Here is a 26,052-nt window from a genome sequence, read left to right on the forward strand (position 1 = left end):
AGGCAGGCAGAGGCAGAGGGAGAAGCAGGCTCCCTGCCGAGCAAGGAGCCCGATGTGGGACTCGATCCCAGGACGCTGGGATCATGACCTGAGCCGAAGGCAGCCGCTTAACCAACTAAGCCACCCAGGCGTCCCTTAAACCTGGTTCTTTTTTTTTTTTTTTTAAGATTTTATTTATTTATTTGACAGAGAGAAATCACAAGTAGACAGAGAGGCAGGCAGAGAGAGAGAGGGAAGCAGGCTCCCTGCTGAGCAGAGAGCCCGATGCGGGACTCGATCCCAGGACCCTGAGATCATGACCTGAGCCGAAGGCAGCGGCTTAACCCACTGAGCCACCCAGGCGCCCTTAAACCTGGTTCTTAAAGGCATGTTTTGACTTTGGCACCAGCATCATGAACCATATCTTACTTCATTTCTTCTGTATTACATCTGTTCTGACTAGAGTTGCTGTCAGAGAGGTGTGTTTTAGTCTGTTTTGTTGGACATACTCTTTTTTGAAGAGAGTGTGTAATGTATTTGTTGGTCCAAATTTTAGCCTTCAGGGCAGAGTTGGCATACAGCTTTCTGGACCTTGGAATACCTCCATGAGTGGCTGTTGTATATTTTGCTTGGTTATTTGGTTTGGTTTTTGTGCTTTGTTTTTTTGGAAGGCCCCTTTTGAAGAGGCTCCCTTGGTTCTCTGGTCCTCCTAGAGGTCTCCACTGCGCGTACCTGAAGCCTGCCTTCCCTGTTGGCCTCTGAGAGCAGACAGCCTCCTGCTTGTCCCGAGAAGCTTGAACGTTCCTTATTGCTTTGAAATCATGATTGCTCATTTTGTAATAAACGATGGAAATTGAGTCAGTTACAAATATCTGAAGCTTGTAAATGATGAGTTTTAGTTTATTTCAAAGTTATCTCTATAGTCCCCTCAAATATTTCCATTTCGGGGTTGAATATTTAGTTGTGGTTCTGTGTACCTCATTTTCATTGCTTTGTTCCCATTCTCCAGGAAGAATACAGAAATTCCATGCCTGCATCCAGTTTTCAACAGCAGAAGCTGCGTGTCTGTGAGGTCTGCTCAGCCTACCTTGGTCTCCACGACAATGACCGTCGTCTCGCAGACCACTTCGGGGGCAAGTTACACTTGGGGTTCATTCAGATCAGAGAGAAGCTTGATCAGTTGAGGGTATGTTAATATGTTGTTTCTGGAGATACCCAGGCAGTCTTGTGATGGCTTTGTATTAACTTGTAGAAACCTTGTGTTTTGACCTTATTTTCTTTTTCTTTTCTTTTCTTTTTTTTTTTTTTTTAAGATTTAATTATTTATTAGAGAGAGAGTGTGCACTGATTGGGGAGGGGAGTGCAGAAGGACAGGCAGACTCCTAGCTGAGCAGGGAGCCCAATGTGGGGCTCAGTCCCAGGACCCTGGGATTGTGACGTGACTTTAGACACTTAGTTGAGCCACCCAGGCACCGCTATTTTGATCTTTTCTAAGAATATGTCTTGAATTTTATAGTGAAATATTTAGAGTTTGTCACTTCGTTCACATGCGAACTAAGGGAAGGGACCCTGACTATTTCTTTAGTTTGAACTTGTTTGCAGGAAAAAAACACAGTCTAGTCCTCTGGTACACAGAGCTCTCGCACACCCCTGAAATAACTTTTGGTTGGAGATGGGAAGAACCGTAGTCTTGTCTCTCCTTGGGCAGAGGTGTGTGCGTGGAGAGCGGTGAGGCTAGACAGATCACACTGCCTGGCCCTTGCCTTTGAGCCTCCTTGGAAGGACGAGAACGTGGTGGGGCGTTTTGGATGGACTGCCCCACAACTGCCCACCCTTGTCTCTTCCTCAGGCGGCTCAGTTTCCTGGGTTAGACTCTAAAACTTACCTTGGGTGTGGAATACTTAGAGGGAAGGGCGAGCATGTTTCGAATACTTTGAATTATTTTTCAGATTGGCAGAGTCCTCCTTGCTGTGTAGGGACCACTAGGATGGGTTACTGGGAGCTGTGCAGGTCTTCTTCCGGCCACATGAGATTTGGTGGAAAGACACATGGCACCTGACAAGGACACTATGACAGTGAAGGTGGAGGCCTTTTGTGTCCTTTGAAAGGGCAGGAGACAACCCTGCACTTGAAAAGGGGTTTCCTGTAGGTGAGAGGTAAACTTGGCACTGGGAGCAGAGCTGGGGTGGCCGCCACTGGTCTTAAAACAGTTTGCTCCTGTGCTCCCACTAGAATTTTCAAAAGTGATACACTTTATTATAGATTTTCTTAAAGATATATTTATTTGCGAGAAAGAGCATGTGTGTGAGCAGTGGGAGGGACGGGAGAGAATCCAGAGAGAATCCCCAAGTAGACTCTCCACTGAGCACAGAGCCCAGAGATCATGACCTGAGCTGGACTAAACCACCCAGGAGGCCCTTCCATTTCTCCTTTAAATTGTATTTCCATTTCCTATCACACCATCATTTTGTTTTGATATTTTTTTATACGTGAAAGCCTTTTATTTTAACATGTATTTTTTCAAACGAAATGAGACTATATTGAAAAATTATACCCTGAAACCTTAAGAACTTAAGGTTTTGTTTTTGTTTTTGTTTGTTTTTTTTAAAGATTTTATTTATTTATCCGACAGAGAGAGATCACAAGTGGGCAGAGAGGCAGGCAGAGAGAGAGAGAGGAGGAAGCAGGCTCCCTGCTGAGCAGAGAGCCTGACGCGGGACTCTATCCCAGGACCCTGAGATCATGACCCGAGCCGAAGGCAGTGGCATAACCCACTGAGCCACCCAGGCGCCCTGTTTTTGTTTTTTTTAAAGATTTTATTTTTCAGTAATCTTTACACGCAACAAGGGCTCCAACTTTAAATGCCCAGATCAAGAGCCACGTGCTCTACCGGCTGAGCCAGCCAGGTGCCTGTGAGGAATTTAAGTATTAACTAGATCTAGAAGGCTGCCTTTGTCTTTGCAGAGTGAGCGGTACGAAGTTGATCCAGACAACCCAAACCTATTACAGATTTTGATAATGGCGATTAGACTAACAACAGAAAACATGTCTAGAAGTGTACCTCTGAACATTCGGGAGGGTGAGAGCTCTGGGCCCTGGTCCCAGATGGCTTCGCTTACCGCGTCCCAGAGGTCCTCACCCCGGGCCACACACCAAGGCAGTAGCAAGGCAAGGCCTTCTTACTTAGGGCTGGAAGGAAGCAGAGGTGTTTGGAAAGGAGCTAATCCCAGACCACAGCCCTGTGCTCTCAGTCACTTCCCCTTTAGGAAGCCCTTCAGTCGAGGGGCTGAAATGCCCATCCTTGACCTTCATGTGTCCGTCCTGTGTGTCTGCTGGGGGCAGGGCAAGTGACACGCGGGCTGGAGAGCCCAAGGGGCCAGACAGGAGGGCTCTTGCACCTCGTGAGTGCTTTGAGGGAGCCAGCTGGCCTCTCCCCTCAGTCCTTGCTGTACCCTTCGTTCAGGGGCCTGGCTCCAGTCTGCACCGAGGTGTGGCATTATCCTTTGTGCCTTCGTGAGCACGAGAAGATTGATGGCCCTTTGTCTCCCTGGCCCTGTTTTACTCCCCCTTAGCGCTTCGTTCCGTCAGCAGGGAGTGGGGGCATGAAGAGGCTTTGGGTTGGTGTTGAGGGTGGGGGTGTGGAGCTAGTGTTCTGAGCTCAGCTGTGTCAGCAGTGTCCCATAGTGGAGTTTCCCCAGGCTTCCCTGTCTGCTGTGTTGTCTTCTCTGCTCTGTCCACTGCCGGGCCTGATGAGCCAGGTTTTGAGCTTGGTGCTGAAAGCCAGGGGTGGGTACACCTCGCTGGCTCTGTATGTGGAGCATGTGACTTTTTTTTTTTTTTTTAAGTTTTTTTTTTATTATTTATTTGACAGACAGAGATCACAAGTAGGCAGAGAGAGAGGAGGAAGCAGGCTCCCTGCTGAGCAGAGAGCCCGATGCGGGGCTCGATGCCAGGACCCTGAGATCATGACCTGAGCCAAAGGCAGAGGCTTGAACCCACTGAGCCACCCAGGCGCCCCGAACATGTGACTCTTGATCGTGGGGCCGTACATTTGAGCCCCGTGGTGGGTGTAGCGAGGACTTCATAATAAAATGCCAAAGAACGGGGCGCCTGGGGGGCTCAGTGGGTTAAGCTGCTGCCTTCGGCTCGGGTCATGATCTCAGGGTCCTGGGATCGAGTCCCGTGTCGGGCTCTCTGCTCAGCAGGGAGCCTGCTTCCCTCTCTCTCTCTGCCTGCCTCTCCATCTACTTGTGATTTCTCTCTGTCAAATAAATAAATAAAATCTTTTAAAAAATGCCAAAGAACGCCAGCTCACGATCTGCCTTCCCTGGCCTGCTGTCCCCTGAGGCTGGCTCTAAAAGCCTCTGGAGTGCTTAGCACCCCAGGGACGGGCTGCTTCTGGCCAGCAAGGTATGGTTGGTCACACCGTAACCGTAACATGTGTGGAGTCTCCTTCGGTAAAAAACTAACGTTCTGGACTGGTGTGAAGCAAAAGATCAGTTTCTGTGACTTAGAACTAGAGCACGTCTTAGAGTGTGCAGTTGGTCACTGAACTTACAAGGTGAATTTCTATGGTAGCATTATTTTCATGTATTTTCCATTAAATTTTAGAGGTCATTATGTTCCTCTTAAGAGTTTCCTTTAAATTTCTAAATTACTAATATTGAGATCATGTAAAAGTGCTTTTTTCTCTTTAAAGATTTATTTATTCGACAGGGAAGAGAGAGAGAGAGAGAACAAGCAGGGGGAGTGGGAGAGGGAGTAGCAGGCGTCCCCCTGAGCAGGGAGCCCGATGCGGGACTCGATCCCAGGGCCCTGAGATCATGACTGAGCTGGAGGTAGACGCTTAACGACTGAGCCCCCCGGGCGTCCTCGTGCTTTTTTTTTTTTTTTTTTTTTTTGTTTATTTGACAGAGACAGCTAGAGAGGGAGCACAAGCAGGGGGCACAGGAGAGGGAGAAGCAGGCTTCCCTTGAGCAGGCAGCGCAGGGCTCCATCCCAGGACCCCGAGAACGTGACCTGAGCTTAAAGCGGTCACTTAACAACTGAGCCCCGCAGGCGCCCCATAAATACTCAGTGGTATAGCTTCTCCTCTCATTTTCCAACTTTTTGCTTATGTAGAAAACTGTGGCTGAAAAGCAGGAGAAGAGAAACCAGGATCGACTGCGGAGGAGAGAGGAGAGAGAGCGGGAGGAGCGCCTGAGCAGGAGGTGAGTCCACAGTGCGCACCTCACCCCGACCCTAACCCTGCTCTTTCCTTGCAGTCTGGCGCGTAGCCGTCGAGGTCTGCCACAGACCCGCGTGCCCCTAAAAGCAGAGCAAGCCGACATGCAGCCTGCTCAGAGGAGCGGGGTTTGGGCCAGCCTGGGGGAGTGCTGTGTGGCATGGACAGTCGCCCGGGGCTGTGCGCTGCTCAGGCCACCTGCCTCGCAGCGGGAGAGGAGCCTGCTGTGCCCTGACCGGCCTCGTGGCTGCGTGGCGCCCAGCCAAGTTGGGCCGGAGCTGAGGCTCTCCGGGGCCGGGGCGTGTTCTGTCCGCGCAGCCACACTGGCTGGGGGGACGTCCGTCGGGGAAGGTTCGTTGGTCTGAGCAGACTCTGGAGCTGACCGAGGTGTGGGGCCCTGTTGAGAACAAGCGAAGGTGGCAGGGGTGGATGCCACAGGAGTCCGGTGAATGGGGTGCCAGGTTACAGGGAGGGTGAGAAGGATCTGGGGGTGTTTTGGGGGTGGAGCTGAGAAGATCAGCTGGTACGGGCTTGTGAGGCAAACAAAGGGGAAATAGAGTGGGCCTCAGGGTTTCTGGCCTGGAGTTGCCACTGGGGGGATGGAGAAGACGGAGCAGTGTAAAGGGCTTTTGATGGGGTGACGGGTGGGGGGTGGAATTTTACTCTGATCATACTCAGTTGGAGAAGCTTGGGAGACATCTGGTCAGAGTTCAGGGAGAAGGCTGGAGCCAGGACCACACTGTCGGGAGAGATCTCACCGTCCTCGAAAGGCCCAGAAGCTGGGCTTTCCTGGAAGAATTACTATGTAATTCAGAAATGACAAATAACTGTTGAATTTTTTGTGTTTCTTTTCATTACTTTAGTTACCTAACAGATTTTGATTGTAAAGAGATTCAAACAAAAACAAAAGAGATTCAAACAGTCTTAAAATGTATTAAGCAAAACACCTAAGTCCCTTTTTCCAACGAAGTGACCACTCCCGTGGCGGGGTGTGTGTGCGTGTGCAAGTCCCTGTGGGAGCCTCGCCTCATCCCCAAGACCTTCCGCAGCAGGAGTGCCCTTGACAGATGACACAGTGCCCTTGCAGTGATGTGCCTTAACTGCCCTTTTCCTCTCCCCTACCTTTGCCGTCTTGGCCTGTTCCTACCCGCTGCCTCTGGCAACCACCAGCCTGTTCCTTCTCTGTATCTGTGACTTGGGGTTTTTTAGATTCTGCATATCACCAAGATCATAGGTTACTTGTGTCTCTCTGTGACTGATGTTACATAACACAATGTCTTCATGGTGTGTCCATGCTGTCCCGTAGGGCAGGGTGTCCTGTTCCATGGCTGAGGAATGCTGCCCTGTGTACGTGCCTCACATTCATCTGTGGGTGGACACTGGGTTGTCTCCGTGTCTCGGCCCTTGTAAATAATGATGCAGTGAATGTGGGGGTGCGGAGGTCTTTTCAAGAACCTGCTTTTATTTTCTTGGGTAAATGCTCGTAAGTAGGGTCACGGGACCATGTTGGTAGTTCTAGTTCTGACCTTTTGAGACTCCTGCACACTTGTCTCCACAGCGGCTCTGGTAGGTCCCTTGCCCGCCAGCCGTGCACGAGGGTTCCTTCTGCCCGTGTCCTCACGCGCTTGTTACTACCCGTGTTTGTCGTCCTGTTCTTTGTTGTTGTGTTGGTTATTTCTTGTTGCTTCTCTAACAGATGTGAGGCCATTATACCCCACTGTGGTTTTGCTTTGAGTTTCCCTTGTGATGAGGAGCATCTTTTCATGTTCCTGTCAGCCAACTCTGTGTTCTCTTTTACAAAAAAAGTTTGGGGGCTCCTGGGTGGCTCAGTGGGTTAAAGTCTCTGCCTTCGGCTCAGGTCATGATCTCAGGGTCCTGGGATCGAGTTCTGCATCGGACTCTCTGCTCAGCGGGGAGCCTGCTTCCCTCTCTCTCTCGGCTTGCCTCTCTGCCTACTTGTGATCTTTCTCTGTCAAATAAATAAAATCTTTAAAAAGAAAAAAAGTTTGGATCCTTTACCTTTTTATTTATTATATATTTCCTTTTTTAAAATTTGTTTAAAGATTTTATTTATGTATTTGTCAGAGATCACAAGTAGGCAGAGAGGCAGGCAGAGAGAGAGAGAGAGAGAGAGAAGCAGGCTCCCCGCTGAACTGAGAGCCCAATGTGGGGCTCGATCTCAGGACCCTGCGATCATGACCTGAGCCGAAAGGCAGAGGCTTTAACCCACTGAGCCACCCAGGCGCCCCTCTTATTTATTTCTTTAAAATTTTTTTGAAGATTTTATTTATTTATTTGAGGGAGAGCAAGAGAGAGAAATATAAGCTGGGGGCAGAGGGAGAGGGAGAAGCAGAGTCCCAGCTTAGCAGGGAGCCAAACACGCAGCTCGGTCCCAGGACCCCAAAATCATGACATGAGCTGAAGACCCTTAGCCGAATGAGCCCCCCGTGTCCCAAGATCCTCTGCCTGCCTTTTTTTTTTTTTTTTTAAGATTTTATTTATATTTGACAGGCAGAGGTCGCAAGCAGGCAGAGGCAGTCAGAGAGAGAGAGGGAAGAAGCAGGCTCCCTGCCGAGCAGAGAGCCCGATGTGGGGCTCGATCCCAAGACCCTAAGATCATGATCTGAGCTGAAGGCAGAGGTTTAACCCACTGAGCCACCCAGGTGCCCCCTCTGCCTGCTTTTTAACGGAGTAGATTTTCTGTGGGGTCTCAGGCCTTGATGCATCTGGGTCTTGACCCTTACCAGATACTCAGCCCACACTTGCTCTCCTCTCCCACTGCTGAGCCGCATTTGTCTTGATGGCTCCTGTGCCGTGCAGACGTTTCCTGGTTTAATGCAGCCATACTTGGTGTTTGGTTTTGTTTCCTATCCTTTTTAATAGCAGTTTATTTACATTTATTTATTTATTTGTCAGACAGCACAAGTACACGAGCAGAAGGAGCTGTAGGCAGAAGGGGAAGCAGGCTGTCTGCTGAGCAAGGAGCCTGATGTGGGGACTATGGGATCGTGATCTGAGCCTAAGGCAGACAGGCTTAACAGACCGAGCCACCCAGGCGCCCCTAAATTCTTTTTTTTTTTTTTTTAAGATTTTATTTATTTATTTGACAGTGATCACAAGTAGGCAGAGAGGCAGGCAGAGAGAGGAGGAGGCAGGCTCCCTGCTGAGCAGAGCGCCCAATGTGGGGCTTGATCCCAGGTCCCTGAGATCATGACCTGAGCTGAAGGCAGATGCTTAACCCACTGAGCCATCCAGGCGCCCCATTTTTATTTACTTGGTAGAGAACGCAAGCCGGGGGAGCAGGATGGGGAGAAGCAGGCTCTCCACTAAGCAGGGAGTGACAGCCCCGAAGTGGGGCTCAATCCCAGTACCTTGGGATCATGACCCAAGCTGTAGGCACATGCTCAACTCGCTGAGCCTCCCAGGTGCCCTTGTTTTGTTTTTTAAAGATTTCATTTATTTGAGAGAGACAGGGTGGGGGAGGACAAAGGGAGAGAGATCCTCAAGCAGACTCCCCACTGGGTAGAGCCTTATGTCTGGGTCATTCCTAGGACCCTGAGATTATGACCTGAGCTGAAACAAAGAATGGGAAGCTTAACTGACTGAGCCATCCAGTTTCCCCTATAAATGAACGAGTACTTTAGTGATCATCCTGATTTTGGTATGTTTCAGTGGTTTATAAAATTCCTTAGGATTTCTAGGACAGGGGCGCCTAGGTGGCCCAGTGGGTTACAGCCTCTGCCTTTGGCTCAGGTCATGATCCCGGGGTCCTGAGATCTAGCCCCACATTGGGCTCTGTGCTCAGTAGGGAACCTGCTTCCCCCTCTCTCTCTGCCTGCTTGTGATCTCTCTGTCAAATAAATAGAATCTTAAAAAAATTTTTTTTAAGACAAATGTAACGTGTAAATATTAGTAGTGTTGGAAAACTGCTTTCTAAGAACCTATCAGTTCACTCTTCAGATGCATGAACATCTCTGTCACATCTGGCTCAACACATTGTGCCGGTGGTCTTGTCCGTTTTTGCTGTAGAATAGGGTGTAGAATGAGGACCCACGTATCGTGTATTTCCCAAGGAGGTCATGTCACCCTCACCGAGCAGTGAACTTATATCTGGAACTCGAGGCTTTGCTTCAACTTTGGTGTCCTCTGGTGACTTTAGATCCTGCCCGTTGTTGGCATCTGCTCTGTGACAGTCTGCTTAGCTGTGCGAGTCTGTTTTTGAGCCCCGGGTGTAGCCTCTGACACTTTGGGCTGTGGGCCTGGGAGTGCGTGAGCTGCTAGAAAACAACAGGACTCGGTGGGAAGCCAGCACTCCTTCGCCTTGTAGGCTGCGGGGCACCGCTGTTCGGGGGAAATTGTTCATCCTTTTCTTTTCCATTTTAGGTCTGGATCCAGAACCAGAGATCGAAGGAGGTAGGTTTCCAGATCCATTAACATGTTCATTTGAGAGGGAGAGAGTGCACACACAGCTGAGAGGGAGAGAGTCCCAGTCAGATGCTGCCCTGTGCGTGTGGCCTCTCCTGGACCTCAGTCTCATGACCCTGAGGTTACAACCTGAGCTGAAACCAAGAGTCCCTTAACTGACTGAACCACCCACGGCGCTCCTCCTCGTGCATTTTTTCCTTAACTTTAACAGCTTCACACTTGCTGTCTGGTAGGCAGGGCTGGTGAGGGACCAAGCTCAGGCCCCTGTCTGTCTGTCTGTTGTCAGGCTGGTTGGGGTGTTAGTGCAGGAGAGGGACCCACTGTAAATGAGAGGGGGAGTCAGAAGGTACTAGCGAGGCCTGTGGCATGGCGGGTGTTTTCAGGAAGCATCAGTGGGAGGAGGCCATAATTGTGCACTGATGGGACTGTTGTGAACCCCAGTTGTAAATTTGTAGGAAGGAAGGGGAGGTGCCACTGCAGCATCCAGCAGAAGCTCCTGCCAGAGAAGGGCTGTTGGGATGAGGCATGCCGGCCTTCACAGCCTTCTGGTTGTCTGCTGCAGGTCACGATCCCGGGACCGGCGTCGCAGGAGGTCCAGATCTACCTCCAGGGAGCGACGAAAGTCATCCCGATCCCGGTCCCGAGACAGACACCGGCGCCACCGCAGCCGTTCCCGGAGCCACAGCCGGGGCCACCGCCGGGCTTCCAGGGACCGGAGTGCGAAATACAAGTAACTACTCTGACTCCTTCAGTAGCTGCAACCAGGAGTGAGCCCCTTCTCTTGTGTTCCCAGGGTCTTCTGGGGTCTGTCGTTGGGGCCTGTTGGCCGTACCTGGTAGGGACGGGTCTGGGGCTTTTGTTCAGGAGCCTGAAGGGGCATCTGTGCAGCTGAGTGTTGGAGCCTTGAGGAGTCGTGAATGGGGCCCAGCGCATAGGGCCTGTAAGCGCAGGGGCAGCAGGTGGATTCCGGGCTGGGACAGTTGAGAAGTGTGAAGGTGGTTACATGGGCTCAGCTCCCTCGTGACCAGCCACACGCTCGCTGTCCCCTCAGTACACAGAGTCCCTGAGAGCTGTGTCCCGACCAGGCCCTACTTACCTCTGCTGGGGTTTTCTTAAGGAAAATAACCCAGAAAACAATGACCCACAACTTTGAGGGAAACACTGTGAGCACCTTTGTGTGCTGGGTGACAGCCTTCCGCCGCATCTATGTAAGGGTCGTATCCCACACGGGCGCTTTGTGGTCTTGCTCTGGTCACGTTACAGCAAAAGCCTACCCCGTTGGGAGAGATGTTTGCAAACGGCACTTTGGAGTGGCTGCTTCAGCGCTCCCGTGCAGCAGCCTGGGCGCTGGGTCGCCGGCTGCCCTCTGCCCTTTGCCTTCTGAGGGCTTCCCTGGGTGTGCTCCGTCGAGGGCTTCCCTGACCTGATGTTGAGGCTCCAAGTTGCCCGTGCTCAAGGGGCCAGCCAGAAGGGGGATGCGGCCTCCTCTGAGCCCCGCGTCTCCTTTCCCAGGTTCTCCAGAGAGCGGACGTCGAGGGAGGAGTCCTGGGAGCACGGGCGCAGTGAGCGAGGGGCCGCTGACTGGAGGCTGGAGAGCTCCAATGGGAAGACAGCTTCGCGGAGGTCGGAGGAGAAGGAGGCTGGCGAGATCTGAACTCACATCCGGGCCTGTAAATAGTCTGACGAACATTGGACACAGCCTAAAGTTACCCTTTATATTTGCTGGATACAACTCCTCTTTTGTAGTTACGGTTTCTATTGTTGGGAGCTAGCTGTGGGGTTCTAGAGATGTACAGAGTTGCTCCTTTGTTCTGGGTTATGTTGAGTAGGAATAAATAAATCTGATGGACGGCCTCCTACGGTTGCGGTGGGGTCTCTGCTGTATCTGTGCCCTGGAGACTCATGCAGCCTTCCAGCTGGTGCCCCATTCCACACGCACCGCTTTAGGAAGGGCCGCCCACCTGGTCTGCCGTTGGCAGCCTCAGCCCGACCCTGGTGAGCCACACTGCAGCTCCCCCTTTGGGAGTCACCTAAGGACAGAGACAGGTGTTTGGACAACATCCACGGGACAGCCACACAGTCCTCAGGGGTGGGGATGCTGGTTTGGGTCAGGTGGTAGATGGACTCCTACCAGCCTGGTGGTGGTACCTGTGTTCTCAGATGTTCTAAGAGCCCAGAGTGAGCCCTTCTGGAAAGGGTAGCTGATCTCTTCTCCATGTTGGGGGCGCAGGGGTTGGTTTATTCTAGGAGAGAGCTTCTGATGGCTGAGGCGTGGAAATAGTCATTGCTTCTCTCCCTGTGCAGAGGTGGCTCAAAGGGCCTGTGGTCACTGGGTCTGGATCCTGTGACCACCAGCACCATACTGTGTCCAGTAGTCCTGCCCTGGGCTCCGCTGCCAAATCTGGCCTCTCCTCAGGAGATGTGCGGGTAGTGGGTGCTCCTGCCTTACAGGTGTCCCCTGGCCGAGTGTCATCAGGGTGTCCTTCCCACGGCCCTTGTCTGGGGCCCAGGGCTGAGGCAGGAGGCAGGGGCCTCGCTGGAGTATACTCTGCTCACGGCAGGCAGGGTGGGGGTGTTGCTGTCAGGGATCAACAGCTTCTTGGTAGCTTGGTAGCAACTAACTAGTTGAGGAGAGGTGTGTCCTTTAGGGTGTGGGAGGTAGATGCAAGGAGCTGCAAGCCATGAGTGGGTTAAGGGTGGTCCTGAGGAGGGGAGGGGCGAAGGGGATGAGGCCTGGGATCGTGGGTGCCTGACTGCTCTGCTGCCGGGCTGTGGCCTTGTGGCCTTCAGAAAACGGGCTGAGCCCAGTCAGGGAGCGGGAGGGTGCACAGCCGGGAGCCAGGACAACAGGACCTCCCGCCTCCATCCCTCATCTCCTGGAGGGGGACTTGAAAAAAGACAAAAGAAACTAGTAACATACACAAGTCTGCATCTCAACCATTATTAAGTGTGTTCGTGTGTTGTGCAGCCGTCACCACCGTCTGCGGAGGAGTGATTTTGAAAAGGCAGAGTGAAGCCATCCGTGGACTTGGTAGTAATGAGGTGTGGGCTGCAAAGGTAAGGCTGAAGTCGAGACATTTGTAGGGTGCCTGGTGCTGCACCTGCTCCCCCACACCTGCGAGGTCCGCAGTCTGCCTGGGAGCAGGTGGGCTTGAGCTCTTGGGCTGGCCTCTTGGTGCTGGAGGCAGCCGCGTGGCCCTGGCACACCCTAGGCCCCTGAGCGTCAAGGGCTTTGAGTGTGTGGGAGTGTAGTGCACACATGGGCCTGGGCCTGGCCCTGGGGGGGTGCAGAGGAGGAGTTTGGACTAGTGGAGGCTGTGCTCAGCTCTCCAAGGACCCCATAGCTTGCCCCGGTTGGGTTCCAGCAGAGCAGAGCTCTGGACTGGGTGGGGGGGTGTGGTGGACCGTGCCTAGAGGAAAGTGTCCATAAATCATAAGGGGGCTGGGGCCAGAGGGGTCACCACCCTATCTGAGTCCTGAAGAATACAGAAGTATGGGAAATACTTGTTTATGGAGAGAGAAGCAGGGACACAGGTCAGGAGGCACTTGCAGTCCCCGAGGGGGTTTGCAGGGGTCAGGCCAACAGGAGCAGATCCTCCGGGGCTCACATCATGGTGGATTCCAGGCTCCCGGCTGTGTGGGGGTCTTCGATCCCTCCCAGATGCTGTTCACGGACATCCTCCCACCCCGCCCCTGACACACACCTGTCCAATGGAGGAGGACGCAGTGACCAGCTCCTGGTGTGGGCTGTGGCCTCTCCTAACTACATGGATGCCTCAGGCTGTGTTGGAGGAGGGGTCCTGAGCCACAGCGAGTGGGACTTCTGGGGCCTCCCTCCAGACTCAAAATGGGGGCTTCCAGCCAGGCCCGCAACTGCAGTCTGGCAAAGGGAGGGCTGGAGAGCCGGTGCTGGTCTTAAAGCCTGCGTGGGAGCCCCTAGGATCCCCAGCAGGGAGCAGCCACCCTGTGGCTGCCGTGACTTACGGGTAAGTGGAGAGTCTCCCCAGGATAGCGGGGTGCGCTTGGCTGTGCCTGGGAGTTGGGAGTGCATGCACTGTGCGAGGTCGTACCCAGCTGTGATTGGAGCAAGGCGGGGAGGGGATGTGCACCAGTGCTTTGGAAGGGCCCCTCACCTAGGAGTGGGACGGAGGCCCCAGTGGGATTTGGGATCTGCATGTGGACCTGCTCAGGAAAGACAGGGACAGTGGAGTCAGGCATCAGAAGTGCTTGGAGGACTTAAAACAGGTTACTGTCCTGCCTCCAATCCTGATTTTCTGGGGCCTGAGAATGTACTTTTATTATTTTGTAGGTAGATTATAATTGAGTTAAAAACATAAAATTCAACATGTTAGCCACTTTAACAGGTACAGATCGGTGGTTTTTTGTTTTTTGTTTTAAGATTTTATTTATTTATTTGACAGAGATCACAAGTAGGAAGAGAGGCAGGCAGAGAGTGAGGGGGGAGCAGGCTTCCCTGTTGAGCAGGGAGCCCGATGCGGGACTCGATCCCAGGACCCTGGGATCATGACCTGAGCTGAAGGCAGAGGCTTAACCACTGAGCCACCCAGGCGCCCCAGATCAGTGGTTTTAAATAGACCCATGACGTTTGCGCTCTAGTTTGCCATTTCTTAGTCTTAGGACATTTCATCACCCGCAAAAGGCACCCCGGTTACCCTATGGTGGACACTGCCTCCAACACCAGCCCCAGGCAGCCACTGATTTCCTTGCCCTGTCTGTCGGTTTGCCCGTTGGGGACGTGTCATGGAGTGAAAGCACAGCGAGTGATCGGGACCGGCTCCTGCTGCTGAGCAGGTCTGCGGGGTTTGCGCCGTAGCCTGTCAGTACCTCTGATGCGCGTCTCCCCGGGCTCCTGGTGCTCTTGGTCTGAAGGACACCACGAGCTGGAGTGGGAGCAGCAGGGGTGGGGGGAGGCGGGAGACACTAAACAGCGTCTCTTCTGGGATGTGAGGCGAGCTGCCCCCCTACCCCGAGTCCTTAGAGCGGGGCCCCCAGCACATGCCAAAGGTAATACTTGACCTTAGGAAAGGGGGTTGAGGAGTCATGTCCTCAGCTGCTGGCACAGTTAATTGCTTTTCTGTCCACAGAACAGTCCCTGTGCCAGCCCCACAGACAACCCTTCCCCTACTTACCCACATCCCTACCGGTGCTTAATCTGGGCTCTCTCCGGCACCGGAGTCTGTGGTGCCACATGGCCGTGCGTTCTCTTATCACAGGTGACAGAGCGGATGGCTACTTTCGGACAGCAGCAAGGTCTCTCGGGTGCCTGTGGTCCCTGACCCAGGCCGTACAGGAGTCCAGCCCCGGTGGCCAGGCCTCCCCGAGTGACACAGGCGTTCACAGGGAAGGCTGCAGGGATTTCCAGGCACCTTTTTTCTTTCTTTTTTTTTTTTTTTTTCCTCTAGCACTTTCTGACCCCTTGTTCCTTGTTCCTGCTATTTCCCTCCACCGGGCTAACCCTACTGAGCCTGTGGCCTGGGACTGCTCTCCCAGGGAGGCTGTGCAACGGACACCCCTGCCACCACCTGTCCTCACATCAGGGGAGGGGCCGTGGTGAGGGGCCGGCAAAGGAGACTTCTGCCCCCTCACCTTGCCCTTCACCTCACCCGGGCACCTTTTTATTTTTATGGAGATGAGATAGATTAATAGATAGTTTCAGGTGTACAATATAATGATTCAACACATACAGGTTGCAAAGTCATCACCACCAGAAGTCTACTTAACATCTGTATCAAAAAAGTGTTTTCTGGTGATGAGGCAGCTTTCAAATATAAACTATGCTGTTACTGTGCATATAAGAATGTAGCGATACGGTAAAGTACAGTATTGTGTATGGAACTTCGGATATTAACAAGTACAACAGAGCAGTGTTGTACACATAATGCCGTATCTGTGATTGTGTAGTACTACATGATATGGCCCTGCTGCTGTATATACAAATCCGTATAGTTGTGTAATACCTACTACACTACTGCATGTACACGACTGTGTGTGTAATTAATACAGTGCAGTGCACATTATGTAATACTGTATATGCACTAATATGTAACACTACAGGGGTTTTTTTTTTTTTTTTTTTTTTTTTTTTAAAAGATTATTTATTTATTTATTTGACAGGCAGAGAGGCAGGCAGAGAGAGAGGAAGGGAAGCAGGCTCTCCGGTGAGCAGAGAGCCCGACGGGCTCGATCCCAGGACCCTGGGATCATGACCTGAGCCGAAGGCAGAGGCTTTAACCCACTGAGCCACCCAGTCGCCCCTTTTTGTTTTTTTGTTTTTTTAAAGATTTTATGTATTTGAGAGACAGCGAGAGAAAGCACAAGTCAGGGGAGAGGCAGAGGGAAGTGGGGAGCAGATTACCTGCTGACCAGGGAGCCCAATGCGGGGCTTCATCTCCAGGACCCTGGGACCATAGCCTGAGCTAAAGGCAGACGCTTAAGCAACTGAGCCACCCAGGAGCCCCTGCGTTTTTTTTTTTTTTTTTAAGATTTTATTTATTTATTTGACAGAGGGAGAGAGATCACAAGTAGGCAGAGAGGCAGGCAGAGAGTGAAGAGGAAGCAGGCTCCCTGCCGAGCAGAGAGCCCTACGTGGGGCTCGATGCCAGGACCCTGGGATCATGACCTGAGCTGAAGGCAGAGGCTTAACCCACTGAGCCACCCAGGTGCCCCTGCGGTATTTTTTTTTTTTTTTAAGATTGATTTATTAGAGCATGAACAGGAGGGGGCAGAGGGAGAGAGAATCTCAAGCAGACTCTGCAGCAAATGTGGAGCCTGACGTGGGGCCCCATCTCCTGACCCTGAGATCACGACCTGAGCAGAAAGCAAGAGATGCTTAGACGCTTAACCAGGTGCCCCAGTGCAGTATTCTATGTATATAATACCATATGTGTAGAGTAACAGTATATAATACTGGGTATGTAATCATGTAACAGCATGGTGTTACTATATATGAGATACTGCATGTGTAATTACATAATATATGGTACAGTATTATATATATGATAAATGCATGTAAATAATCCAGATCTATAGAAAGCATACTGTATAATACAGTGCACTTATTGTATATGGGATACTGTGTAGTATGCAGTGCAGTATTGTACTGCATATGTAATTTTGTGATAATTTATATAATACAGTACAGTATTATATATTCTCAGGCCTTTTTCTGAGGCTGCTGAACCTCCTTTGGGCCTCTTCCAAAGTCTAGCACACTTGGGACTCAAAACCCATCAGCTCCTGGCTGAGCCCGGCCTCTCTCCCTCCAGAAGAGATCACAGACTAAGAGGCAAGCCCTCCATGTCCAGCGGGTCAGGAAATGGAACAGTGTCAGCACCTGGGAAACCCGTCTTCCCTTCACAGCCCCTCTGTCTTCCCAGAGCTCACATGTCAGAGATCACTGACTCAGTTACTCTCTCCTGGAGTTTCTGAGGACCAGGAGTCCCACCGTAGCTCACCACATTCTCCCTCACAGGCTGCAGTCAAGGGGTCTCATCTGGGGCTGTTCTGGAGAAGGGGCTTTGCACACTCACCCGGTCATTGGCAGCAGGTAGCTACTTTCTGAGTGTCAGTAAGAGGCCACTCTGGGGGCAGCCACAGCATGGCATCTTCTCTGAAAGGGAGAGGGTCCCCACACAAGAGAGGCATGATTTTAAGATTGTACTTACTTGACAGAGAAACAGCATGCACTCAAAAGTGGGGCGGGAGGAGGGCAGAGAGGAGAGACGCTCGACAGACTCCGTGATGACCGTGGAACCCAGCGTGGGCTCTTTTATCTCACAGCCCTGAGGTCATGACCTGAACTGAAATCCAGAGTCAGACACCTGACGGACCAAGCCACCCAGGTGCCCCACGGGAGAGGCATCATTAATTACGGAAGTGACACCCCATGCCCACAGAACTCTGTGGGTTGAAAGCAAGCCATAGGGTCCATTAGCATGGCCCGTAATTACAAAGGGAAAAACAAAAGAAGAAAGGAAGAATAATGCTGGGGAGGATGTGCAGAAATTGGAGCCCTCACTTGCCGCTGCTGGTGGGAATGGGACGCAGCAGCTTCTGGGGAGAACCGTCTGGTGGTTCCTCACAAGTTAAACAGTGGTCTGACTCAGCAGCTGCACCCCCTAGACGCAGACCCAAGAGACCCGCAAGGAGGAGCTTCAGTCCTCAGGCACACACGTGTACAGCAGCATCACTCGGAATAGCCAGAAGGTGGAGACAACCAAAGAGCCATCAACAGCTGGACGGATGAGCAGAAAACAGAACGTGGGCAACCGTTCAGAGGGTCCTCAGGAAGTTAAAATAGGAATGCTAGATAAGGGGCGCCTGGGTGGCTCAGTGGGTTAAGCCGCTGCCTTCGGCTCAGGTCATGATCTCAGGGTCCTGGGATCGAGTCCCGCATCAGGCTCTCTGCTCAGCAGGGAACCTGCTTCCTTCTCTCTCTCTCTCTGCCTGCCTCTCTATCTACTTGTGATTTCTCTCTGTCAAATAAATAAATAAAATCTTTAAAAAAAAAAAAAAGAAAGAAAGGAATGCTAGATAACCCGGTAATTCCACCACTGGGTGTTGACCCAGAGAAAGTGAAAACACTGATTTCCATAAAAGGAGTTCAAGGTCCAGCGTGGGGACCTTGAAAACAATGCTAAGTGCAAAAGAAGCCAGACACAAAAGACCACATATCCTACGACTGCATTTATGCAAAATACCTAGAATCAGTCAATCCGTACAGACAGAACATAGACAGGGGATCTTCAGAGCTGGGAGTGACTGGTTCTGGGCACATGGCTTCCTTCCGAGGGTGGCGGCAAGTTTTTTGTTTTTTGGTTTTTTTTTTGGCGGCAAGTTTTGAAACTAGGTAGTGATGATGAATGTAGAAGATGCCGCGAGGCAGTCCCCTGGAGGTGGGGCTCCCGGGGTGGTACTCTTCGTGACACTTTGAGTCAGTGTTTGTCTTAGCCTCTGCGTCTGACCTTCGTGCTTCATCTGGGTCAGTTAGTCACTTACAACCCATGTCGTTAACATTTTGGTTTTGCTGATAGTGTTTTATTCTGGGCCTTTACCTTGGTCACACATGTTCTGTTTCTGTTCCTTTTTGCCTCTTTCTGGGGGGTTGGGGGGGTTTAGACTTGTAACAGTCTACTCCTTCCTCTCCATTACTTTGGAACTCCTACATTCTATTTGTGTTCTGCGGTTGCTAAGAACTTGCCATAGGCACGTGTATGATATCGTGGTACCCCACGATCACCTCCAAGATATCCAGGTCCAACTCCCTGGAACTTGTGAGTGTGGCTTTAGATGGCAAAAGGTTTTTGAACTTAAGTTTAAGAATTTTGAGATGGGAGGGCGCCTGGGCGGCTCAGTCGTTGGGTGTCTGCCTTCGGCTCAGGTCGTGATCCCAGGGTCCTGGAATCGAGCCCCACATCAGGCTCCTTGCTCGGCGGGAGGCCTGCTTCTCTCTCTCCCACTCCCCCTGCTTGTGTTCCCTCGCTCGCTGTGTCTCTCTGTCAAATAAATAATTAAAATCTTTTTTAAAAAATAAAAAAAAGGGACGCCTGGGTGGCTCAGTTGGTTAAGCGACTGCCTTTGTCTCAGGTCATGATCCCAGCGTACTGGGATTGAGTCCCACATCAGGCTCCTTGCTCGGCAGGGAGGCTGCTTCTCCCTCTGCCTCTGCCTTCCACTCTCTCTACCTGTGCGCGCGCTCTCTCTCTCTAACAAATAAATAAAAATCTTAAAAAAAAAAAAAAAAGAATTCTGAGATGGGGGCATCTGGGTGGCTCAGTCATTAAGCGGCTATCTTCGGCTCAGGTGGTGATCCCAGGGTCCTGGGATCGAGCCCCTCATCGGGCTCCCTGGTCAGCGAGGAGTCTGCTTCTCCTTCTCCCACTCCCCCTGCTTGTGTTCCCCCTCCCACCATGTCTCTGTCTGTCAAATAAATAAATAAAATCCTTAAAAAATAATAATGATAGGGACGCCTGGGTGGCTCAGTTGGTTGAGCAGCTGCCTTCGGCTCGGGTCATGATCCCAGCGTCTTGGGATCGAGTCCCACATTGGGCTCCTTGCTCGGCAGGGAGCCTGCTTCTCCCTCTGCCTCTGCTGCCACTCTGTCTGCCTGTGCTCGCTCTCTCTCCCTCTCTCTCTGACAAATAAATAAATAAAATCTTAAAAATAATAATAATAATGATAAAATAAAAATTTATAGAGAATACATTTGTGTTAAGTCACTAAGTTTGTGTTACGCCAGCAATAGGAAACTAATACACCTACCGAAATCTAACGTTGATAAAAGCCTTTTGTGGCCCCGGATGAGACAAGGACTTAAGAGCACTTGACTGCTGTGCCGCCGTGACTCGGTTCTGACAGTTGTCGCTCTCTGTCTGGTGTCTCATTTCTGTTGAGGCTTTGTTCTGTGTAACCCCACAGACATTATTTTATTCAGAATTAACATTTGTATTTGCCGCTTCGTTTGTTCATTCCTTCTTACACTGCATCTTCTGCATGGGCTCACTCTCCTGCTTCAAGTACATCCTTGACTAGAGGCGCATGAGGCCCTGGGGTACAGAACATCAGGAGGAGCTCCTGCTCAGGGTGTGCAGGGGCTGTAGTCTGGAAAACTTATTCTTAAAGATTTTCATTTATTCATGAGAGACAGAGAGGCGGGGGGAGTGGGACAGGGAGAAGCAGGCTCCCCACTGAGCTGGGAGCCCGATGCAGAACTCGACCCCAGGACCCTGGGACCGTGACCCAAATCGAAAGCAGACACCTAACTATCTGAGCCACCCAGGCGCCCTGGAGAATTTATTCTAACCTACCTTAAGTTCCCTACTTCTCTTAATGATCGTATTTTGTCTGTTTAACTTAATCCATTGGATTTTAAGGTTTTTTTTTAAAGATTTTATTTATTCATTTGACAGAGATCACAAGCAGGCAGAGAGGCAGGCAGAGAGTGGGGGAAGCTGGCTCCCTGCTGAGCAGAGAGCCCGACACAGGGCTCCATCCCAGGACCCTGGGATCATGACCTGAGCCAAAGGCGGAGTCTTAACCCACTGAGCCACCCAGGTGCCCGGAGTTTACGTTTCGATGACTGTGTCTTTTCTTCATCTGTGTATACAGGTTTAATGCAATTCATATCAAAATGCCAGCTTATCATAGGTGCTGTGTCCCTTTTTATATTTTATTACTTCCTGCAGATATTTAAAATTTCGTCTTTGTGGGACACCTGGGTGGCTCAGTGGGTTAAGCCGCTGCCTTCGGCTCGGGTCATGATCTCAGGGTCCTGGGATCGAATCCCGCATCGGGCTCTCTGCTCTGCAGGGAGCCTGCTTCCTCCTCTCTCTCTCTCTGCCTGCCTCTCTGCCTACTTGTAATCTCTCTCTGTCAAATAAATTAATAAAAAAAATCTTTAAAAAAAAAAAAAAAGACGCTGCCTTTGGCTCAGGTCATGATCTCAGGGTCCTGGGATCGAGTCCTGCATCGGGCTCTCTGCTCAGCAGGGAGCCTGCTTCCTCCTCTCTCTCTCTCTCTGCCTGCCTCTCTGCCTACTTGTGATCTCTCTCTGTCAAATAAATAAATAAAATCTTTAAAAAAAATAAATAAAATCTCTTCTTTGATCTTTTTTTTCTTAATACACTAGGCACACCTGTAATCGAACCTGACACATTTGATGCCTGACCTTCGTGGTCGTCATGCAGACTCACGGGTCTGCCGGCTCTCACACGCGGTGTGCCGTATCTCCTCGTGTGCTTGGTGAGTTTGTTGCGCTTTGCCTTCTGTGGTCTGTGATGAGGCGCCTTTATCCACGGAGGATTTATTTGCTTCTGTAGGTGACTGGGGCCTATGAAGGAGCCCTGAGAATGTTTGGGAAAAAAATTTTTTTTAAATATTTTTATTTGGTTAGTTTTTAAGTAATTTCTACACCCAGTGTGGGGCATGAGCTCACAACCCTGAGACCAAGAGCCGCACCGTCCACTGACTGAGCCAGCCAGGTGCCCTGAGTCCAGGATCATTTTTTATTTTTAGATTTTATTTATTTATTTGACAGACAGAGATCACAAGTAGGCAGAGAGGCAGTCAGAGAGAGAGAGAGGAGGAAACAGGCTCTCCGCTGAGCAGAGAGCCCAACGTGGGGCTCGATCCCAGGACCCTGAACCGAAGGCAGAGGCTCATCCCACTGAGCCACCAGGCACCCCTCCAGGATCATTTTAAATGAAATCCATAGCCTGAGATTGGGGGGGACCATTCAGGTGACAGGAACTTGTGTTGCAGATCATGGGATTTTTTTTTTTTTTTAAGAATTCATTTATTTGGGGCGCCTGGGTGGCTCAGTGGATTAAGCCGCTGCCTTCGGCTCAGGTCATGATCCCAGTGTCCTGGGATCGAGCCCCGCATCGGGCTCTCTGCTCAGCAGGGAGCCTGCTTCCCCTTCTCTCTCTGCCTGACTCTCTGCTTACTTGTGATCTCTCTCTCTGTCAAATAAATAAATAAAATCTTAAAAAAAAAAAAAAAAAAGAATTCATTTATTTGACAGAGAAAGATCACAAGTAGGCTGAGAGGCAGGCAGAGGGGTGGGGGGAAGCAGGCTCTCCACCGAGCAAAGAGCCTGACGTGGGACTCGATCCCAGGACCCCGAGATCATGACCTGAGCCAAAGGCAGTGGCTTAACCTACTGAGCCACCCAGGCGCCCATGGGATTTTTTTTTTTTAAGACTTTATTTATCTATTTGACAGAGATCACAAGTAGGCAGAGAGGCAGGCAGAGAGAGAGAGGAGGAAGCTGGCTCCCCGCGGAGCAGAGAGCCCAATGTGGGGCTCGATCCCAGGAATGACCCTGAGACCATGACCCGAGCCGCAGGCAGAGGCTTAACCCACTGAGCCACCCAGGCGCCCCAGATCATGGGATTTTAACATCAGGAAATGATGTTCCCTTTTTGGCTAAACACCAAGGTATTTTTTTCCTCAGGCCTTATGTTTGAGGAAAGGAAGGAATTGTCCAGTGCGTGTAGCCTTTGGGGGCCCAGTTTTATGGGGAAGAGTCACCTACTGAGCACATCACCTTATACTGGCTTTTTTTTTTTTAAGCCTATGAGCCCATGAGGAAGAAGATTCCAGCCCAAGTTTGCTAGTTTTGGCAAATATCTCAGGACCCAGGAGTTTAGGTGTTATGATAACCCCTCCCTCTCGGAGTTCTCGCCTTTACTTTGTTTTTTGGCCTGAAAGTTCCTTATTATCTCCTTTGCTCATTGATGCTTTTAGGACCATTTAGCCTGGGTGTCCACTGGGTTCAGTCGGAGAGCTCGTGCTTCTTGATCTTGGGGTTCTAAGTTTAAGCCCCACATTGTGTATAGAGTTGACGTGATTAAAAACATTAGCTCATGCTAAACCTTAAGGAATTCTGAGAGCTCCACTATTAAAAATTAAACAAGGGGGTGTCTGGGTGGCTCCGTGGGCTAAGCCTCTGCCTTCAGCTCAGGTCATGATCAGAGATTGAGTCCTGGGATTGGGTCCTGGGATTGAGCCCCGAGTTGGGCTCCTTGCTCCGCAAGGAGCCTGCTGTTCCCCTTGCTCCCCTGCTTGTGCTCTCTCCCTGACAACTAAATAAGAATTAAAAAATTAAAGTGTATTAATTTACAAATAAGTTGTTAAAAACAAAATACTGAAAGCTCTTTACTTTTTTTTTTCTGAAAACTCTTTACTTTCAATTACGTCACTACAGTTCACTACTATCTGTGTTCCTATTACCCATGTGGACCTCTAGTGCATCTTGCATTTGGACAGTGGGAATACAACAGGGGCAGAAACTATACGTGTCTTCCTAGTTTTCCCTCCAGCAATAGCATTTGGTAACTTGACCTCCGCCATCACAGCACCAGCAAATGCTGCAGATCAGCCCCTTCCCCGCGGCCCGGAGCACCCGTCATCAGACACTCACCAGCCCATGACTGTGCACACCTGAAATGCTTTCCCATAAGGTCGTTTTCTTTTTTTTTTTTAGAGTTTATATATTTGAGAGAGAGATCGAGTGAGCCCACAAGCAAGGGTGGGGGCTGAGGGAGAGGGAGAAGCGGACTCCCTGCTGAGCAGGGAGCCCAACTGGGGCTCCAACCCAGGACCCCAGGATCATGACCTGAGCTGAAGGCAGACGCTTAGCTAACACTGAGCCACAGAGGTGCCCCCCAGAAGGTCATTCTGGGGTACACTTCCAGCACAAGTGTATTAATCTTGCCTTTTTATATCTTTTCCTGCTTATTGTCCTGTTAAGGAGCATTTCAACATGCACGTGTTTGAGGATCACTGCAAATAAATGTCTGTGCACCATCGGCCCCTGTGAGCTGCCAGTTTCTCCTTCCGCTTGCTCTTCTGCTCAGAAAAAGGTGGGGGAAGGGAAAAGAATGTGGAGGTGTGTCTTGTGTGAGGAAGGTCGGAACCCTTCCCCTGCTGTCTGTGACAGTATTTTTCTCCCAATCCCCCCATGTTGCTGTTCTTCCCTCCCCGTACCGGGACACTTTCCTCTCTATATGTTCCATGTGCCACTTTTCCCAGTGTCACTTTGAGGATGCCGTTTAAGAAAAAAAATCCAAATGTTCCCGGAAGGACCTGGAGCGCTGTGCATTCAATGTTAGCTTGTTGCACGCCTGCGTGTGTGTGTATGTGTGTGACACACACGCTCTTGATCTGACCCCATGTCCTCCCCGTGTGTTCACAGTTGCTCCTGCGCCAGGTGGATGCGCTGGACCCGCTGGGATACAGAGGAAGGGGCAGTAAGTGCGCTATTTTCTGTTTCTGCAATGACTATGATTGATTTGGAGAAGAAATAGCTAAAAACAAAACAAAACAGAAAAACGCTTTGACGTCTGTCTCCTCAGAAGTGTGGGGTGTAGGCAGGGCTCCGGCCGGATCCACCTTGTCTGCTACACGACTCCCACCGCGCAGGTCCAGGGTCTGGCGAGGGCCTCTCACACCGGCTTCCAGGGCCCCCTCCAGGGCCTTAGTCTGCGCAGGTCCTGGGCCCCGCCGGCAGGAGGCGCCGCTCCCTCCCCTTCCCGGAGGGTGGACCCTGAGGGCGGTTCCGGAGGACCGTCCGGGCCCCTCCCCAAGCCTGTCTCGGGCGCCGGGGATAGGGGCGACCTAGGGCTCCCCTCGACCGCGCAGGGCGCCCAGCGGGCAGCCAGAGGCGCGCCCAGGTCTGATGACGTGGGGTGCGCCTCAGAGGTGCCCGGACCCCCCGACCCCGCAGACCCGCGCGCGCCCCCAGAGACGACACGCGCGGCCGATCGAGGCTTTCTGGCTGGACTTTACTGGGACTCCGGAGCTCGCGGGAGGGGCGGCTGGGGTCCCGCGACGCCCCCTGGAGTCTAGCGGTAGCTGGAGGCCAGCGCCGCGCTCACGTGGCTCAGGAACTTGTCCAGCGAGGCGTGCATGGCGAGGCTGAAGTCTCCGGGGTAGTGCCGGGCGAGGGTGACCAGCAGGCAGTGGCCGAGGAACTGCGGGGAGAGGGAGTCGTCCGGCCCGGAGCCGCCCTCCGCCACCGCCCGGCCTCGGCCACCGCGGGCCCCGCTCACCTTGAAGTTGACGGGGTCCACCCGCAGCTGGAGCGCATGCAGGTCGCTCAGCGCCGACAGCGCGCCCGGCAGGTCGTCCAGGTGGGCCACGGCGAGGGTCAGCGCATCGGCCACCTTCTTGCCGTGGGCCTTGACCTGGGCGGAGCCGGGGCTCAGGTCAAAGTGGGGGAAGTAGGTCTTGGTGGCGGGGAAGGACGCGAAAGTCCTGCGGGAGGAAGCTCGAGTGAGGTGCGGCCTCAGGAGGAAGCCCGGGGGGCGGGGGCACCCGGCGCGGCGGCGGAGGCGCAAAGCCGGGGAGCCTGGGGTCTCGGGGGCCGGGTGGCCGCACCTCTCCAAGGCCTCGGTTGTGTAGATGCCGACGTTGCTCCCCAGCTTCCTCCAGAGCGCGCGCACCGCTGCCCTGTCCGCGGCGGACAGCGCCATCGCGGAGCCTGCGTCCTGCCGCGCGCGCGCCCTGCGCCGGGTCCCTGCGCCTGCGTCACAGGGGGTCCCCGCCGCCTCCAGGGGGCGCCGCCGCCGCGTCCGCGCCGCACCCCTGCTCGCGGAGTCTGGCTCTGAGAGGTCTCAGCCTGGCACCCTCCCGGTGGCCGTGGACGCCGCCGTCCCATTCTCCTAGTGTCTACGGTCCGGAAAGTCCTCACTTACTAGTATTAGGGGACCCTGAATTGTATCATGAACTTTGACAGTGACTCTCAACTTATTCTCCCTCTCTTCCTCCAGAGCCTGTGATGACTCTATTTTAGCATTTATGGTGTAAAATGAACAGGAAAACGTCCTCTTCCCAAACTTGTGAGACTTCGGCGGGAAACCAATGTCCTGAGCGGGGCTCGTAGCAATTGTTCTTTCAGGACG

At 52.0% G+C, this 26,052-nt stretch overlaps 2 protein-coding genes across 5 annotated transcripts in view; one reads left to right on the top strand and one right to left on the bottom strand.

The window, feature by feature from the left end:
• LUC7L (LUC7 like) overlaps window positions 1-11,487 on the top strand; it is a 37,211-nt gene extending 25,724 nt beyond the window's left edge. For 2 of the 3 annotated variants that reach the window (XM_044233778.1, XM_044233776.1), the window contains 5 exons: window positions 989-1,165; window positions 5,101-5,189; window positions 9,587-9,616; window positions 10,191-10,358; window positions 11,141-11,487. In XM_044233778.1, coding sequence (XP_044089713.1) covers window positions 989-1,165; window positions 5,101-5,189; window positions 9,587-9,616; window positions 10,191-10,358; window positions 11,141-11,282 — 606 coding nt within the window. In that variant the 3' untranslated portion in view covers window positions 11,283-11,487. Of the gene's footprint in view, window positions 1-988; window positions 1,166-5,100; window positions 5,190-9,586; window positions 9,617-10,190; window positions 10,396-11,140 lie in introns of all 3 variants that reach the window. The other variant, XM_044233777.1, reaches the window with a different exon arrangement.
• A 13,427-nt stretch (window positions 11,488-24,914) lies between these two features.
• HBQ1 (hemoglobin subunit theta 1) lies at window positions 24,915-25,632 on the bottom strand. 2 transcript variants are annotated; one of them, XM_044232668.1, is made up of 3 exons: window positions 25,529-25,632; window positions 25,201-25,405; window positions 24,915-25,122 (listed from the first exon to the last, which is right to left on the bottom strand). In XM_044232668.1, the coding sequence occupies exons 1-3, from the start codon at window positions 25,621-25,623 to the stop codon at window positions 24,994-24,996; spliced, it is 429 nt and encodes a 142-aa protein (XP_044088603.1). In that variant the 5' UTR covers window positions 25,624-25,632; the 3' UTR covers window positions 24,915-24,993. The 2 variants fall into 2 exon arrangements, with proteins under 2 accessions (XP_044088603.1, XP_044088602.1); XM_044232667.1 differs by having other exon boundaries at window positions 25,201-25,632.
• Window positions 25,633-26,052: the final 420 nt, after the last annotated feature.

The sequence above is a fragment of the Neovison vison genome, chromosome 14 (assembly GCF_020171115.1).
Source record: "Neovison vison isolate M4711 chromosome 14, ASM_NN_V1, whole genome shotgun sequence".
Classification (NCBI taxonomy): domain Eukaryota; kingdom Metazoa; phylum Chordata; class Mammalia; order Carnivora; family Mustelidae; genus Neogale; species Neogale vison.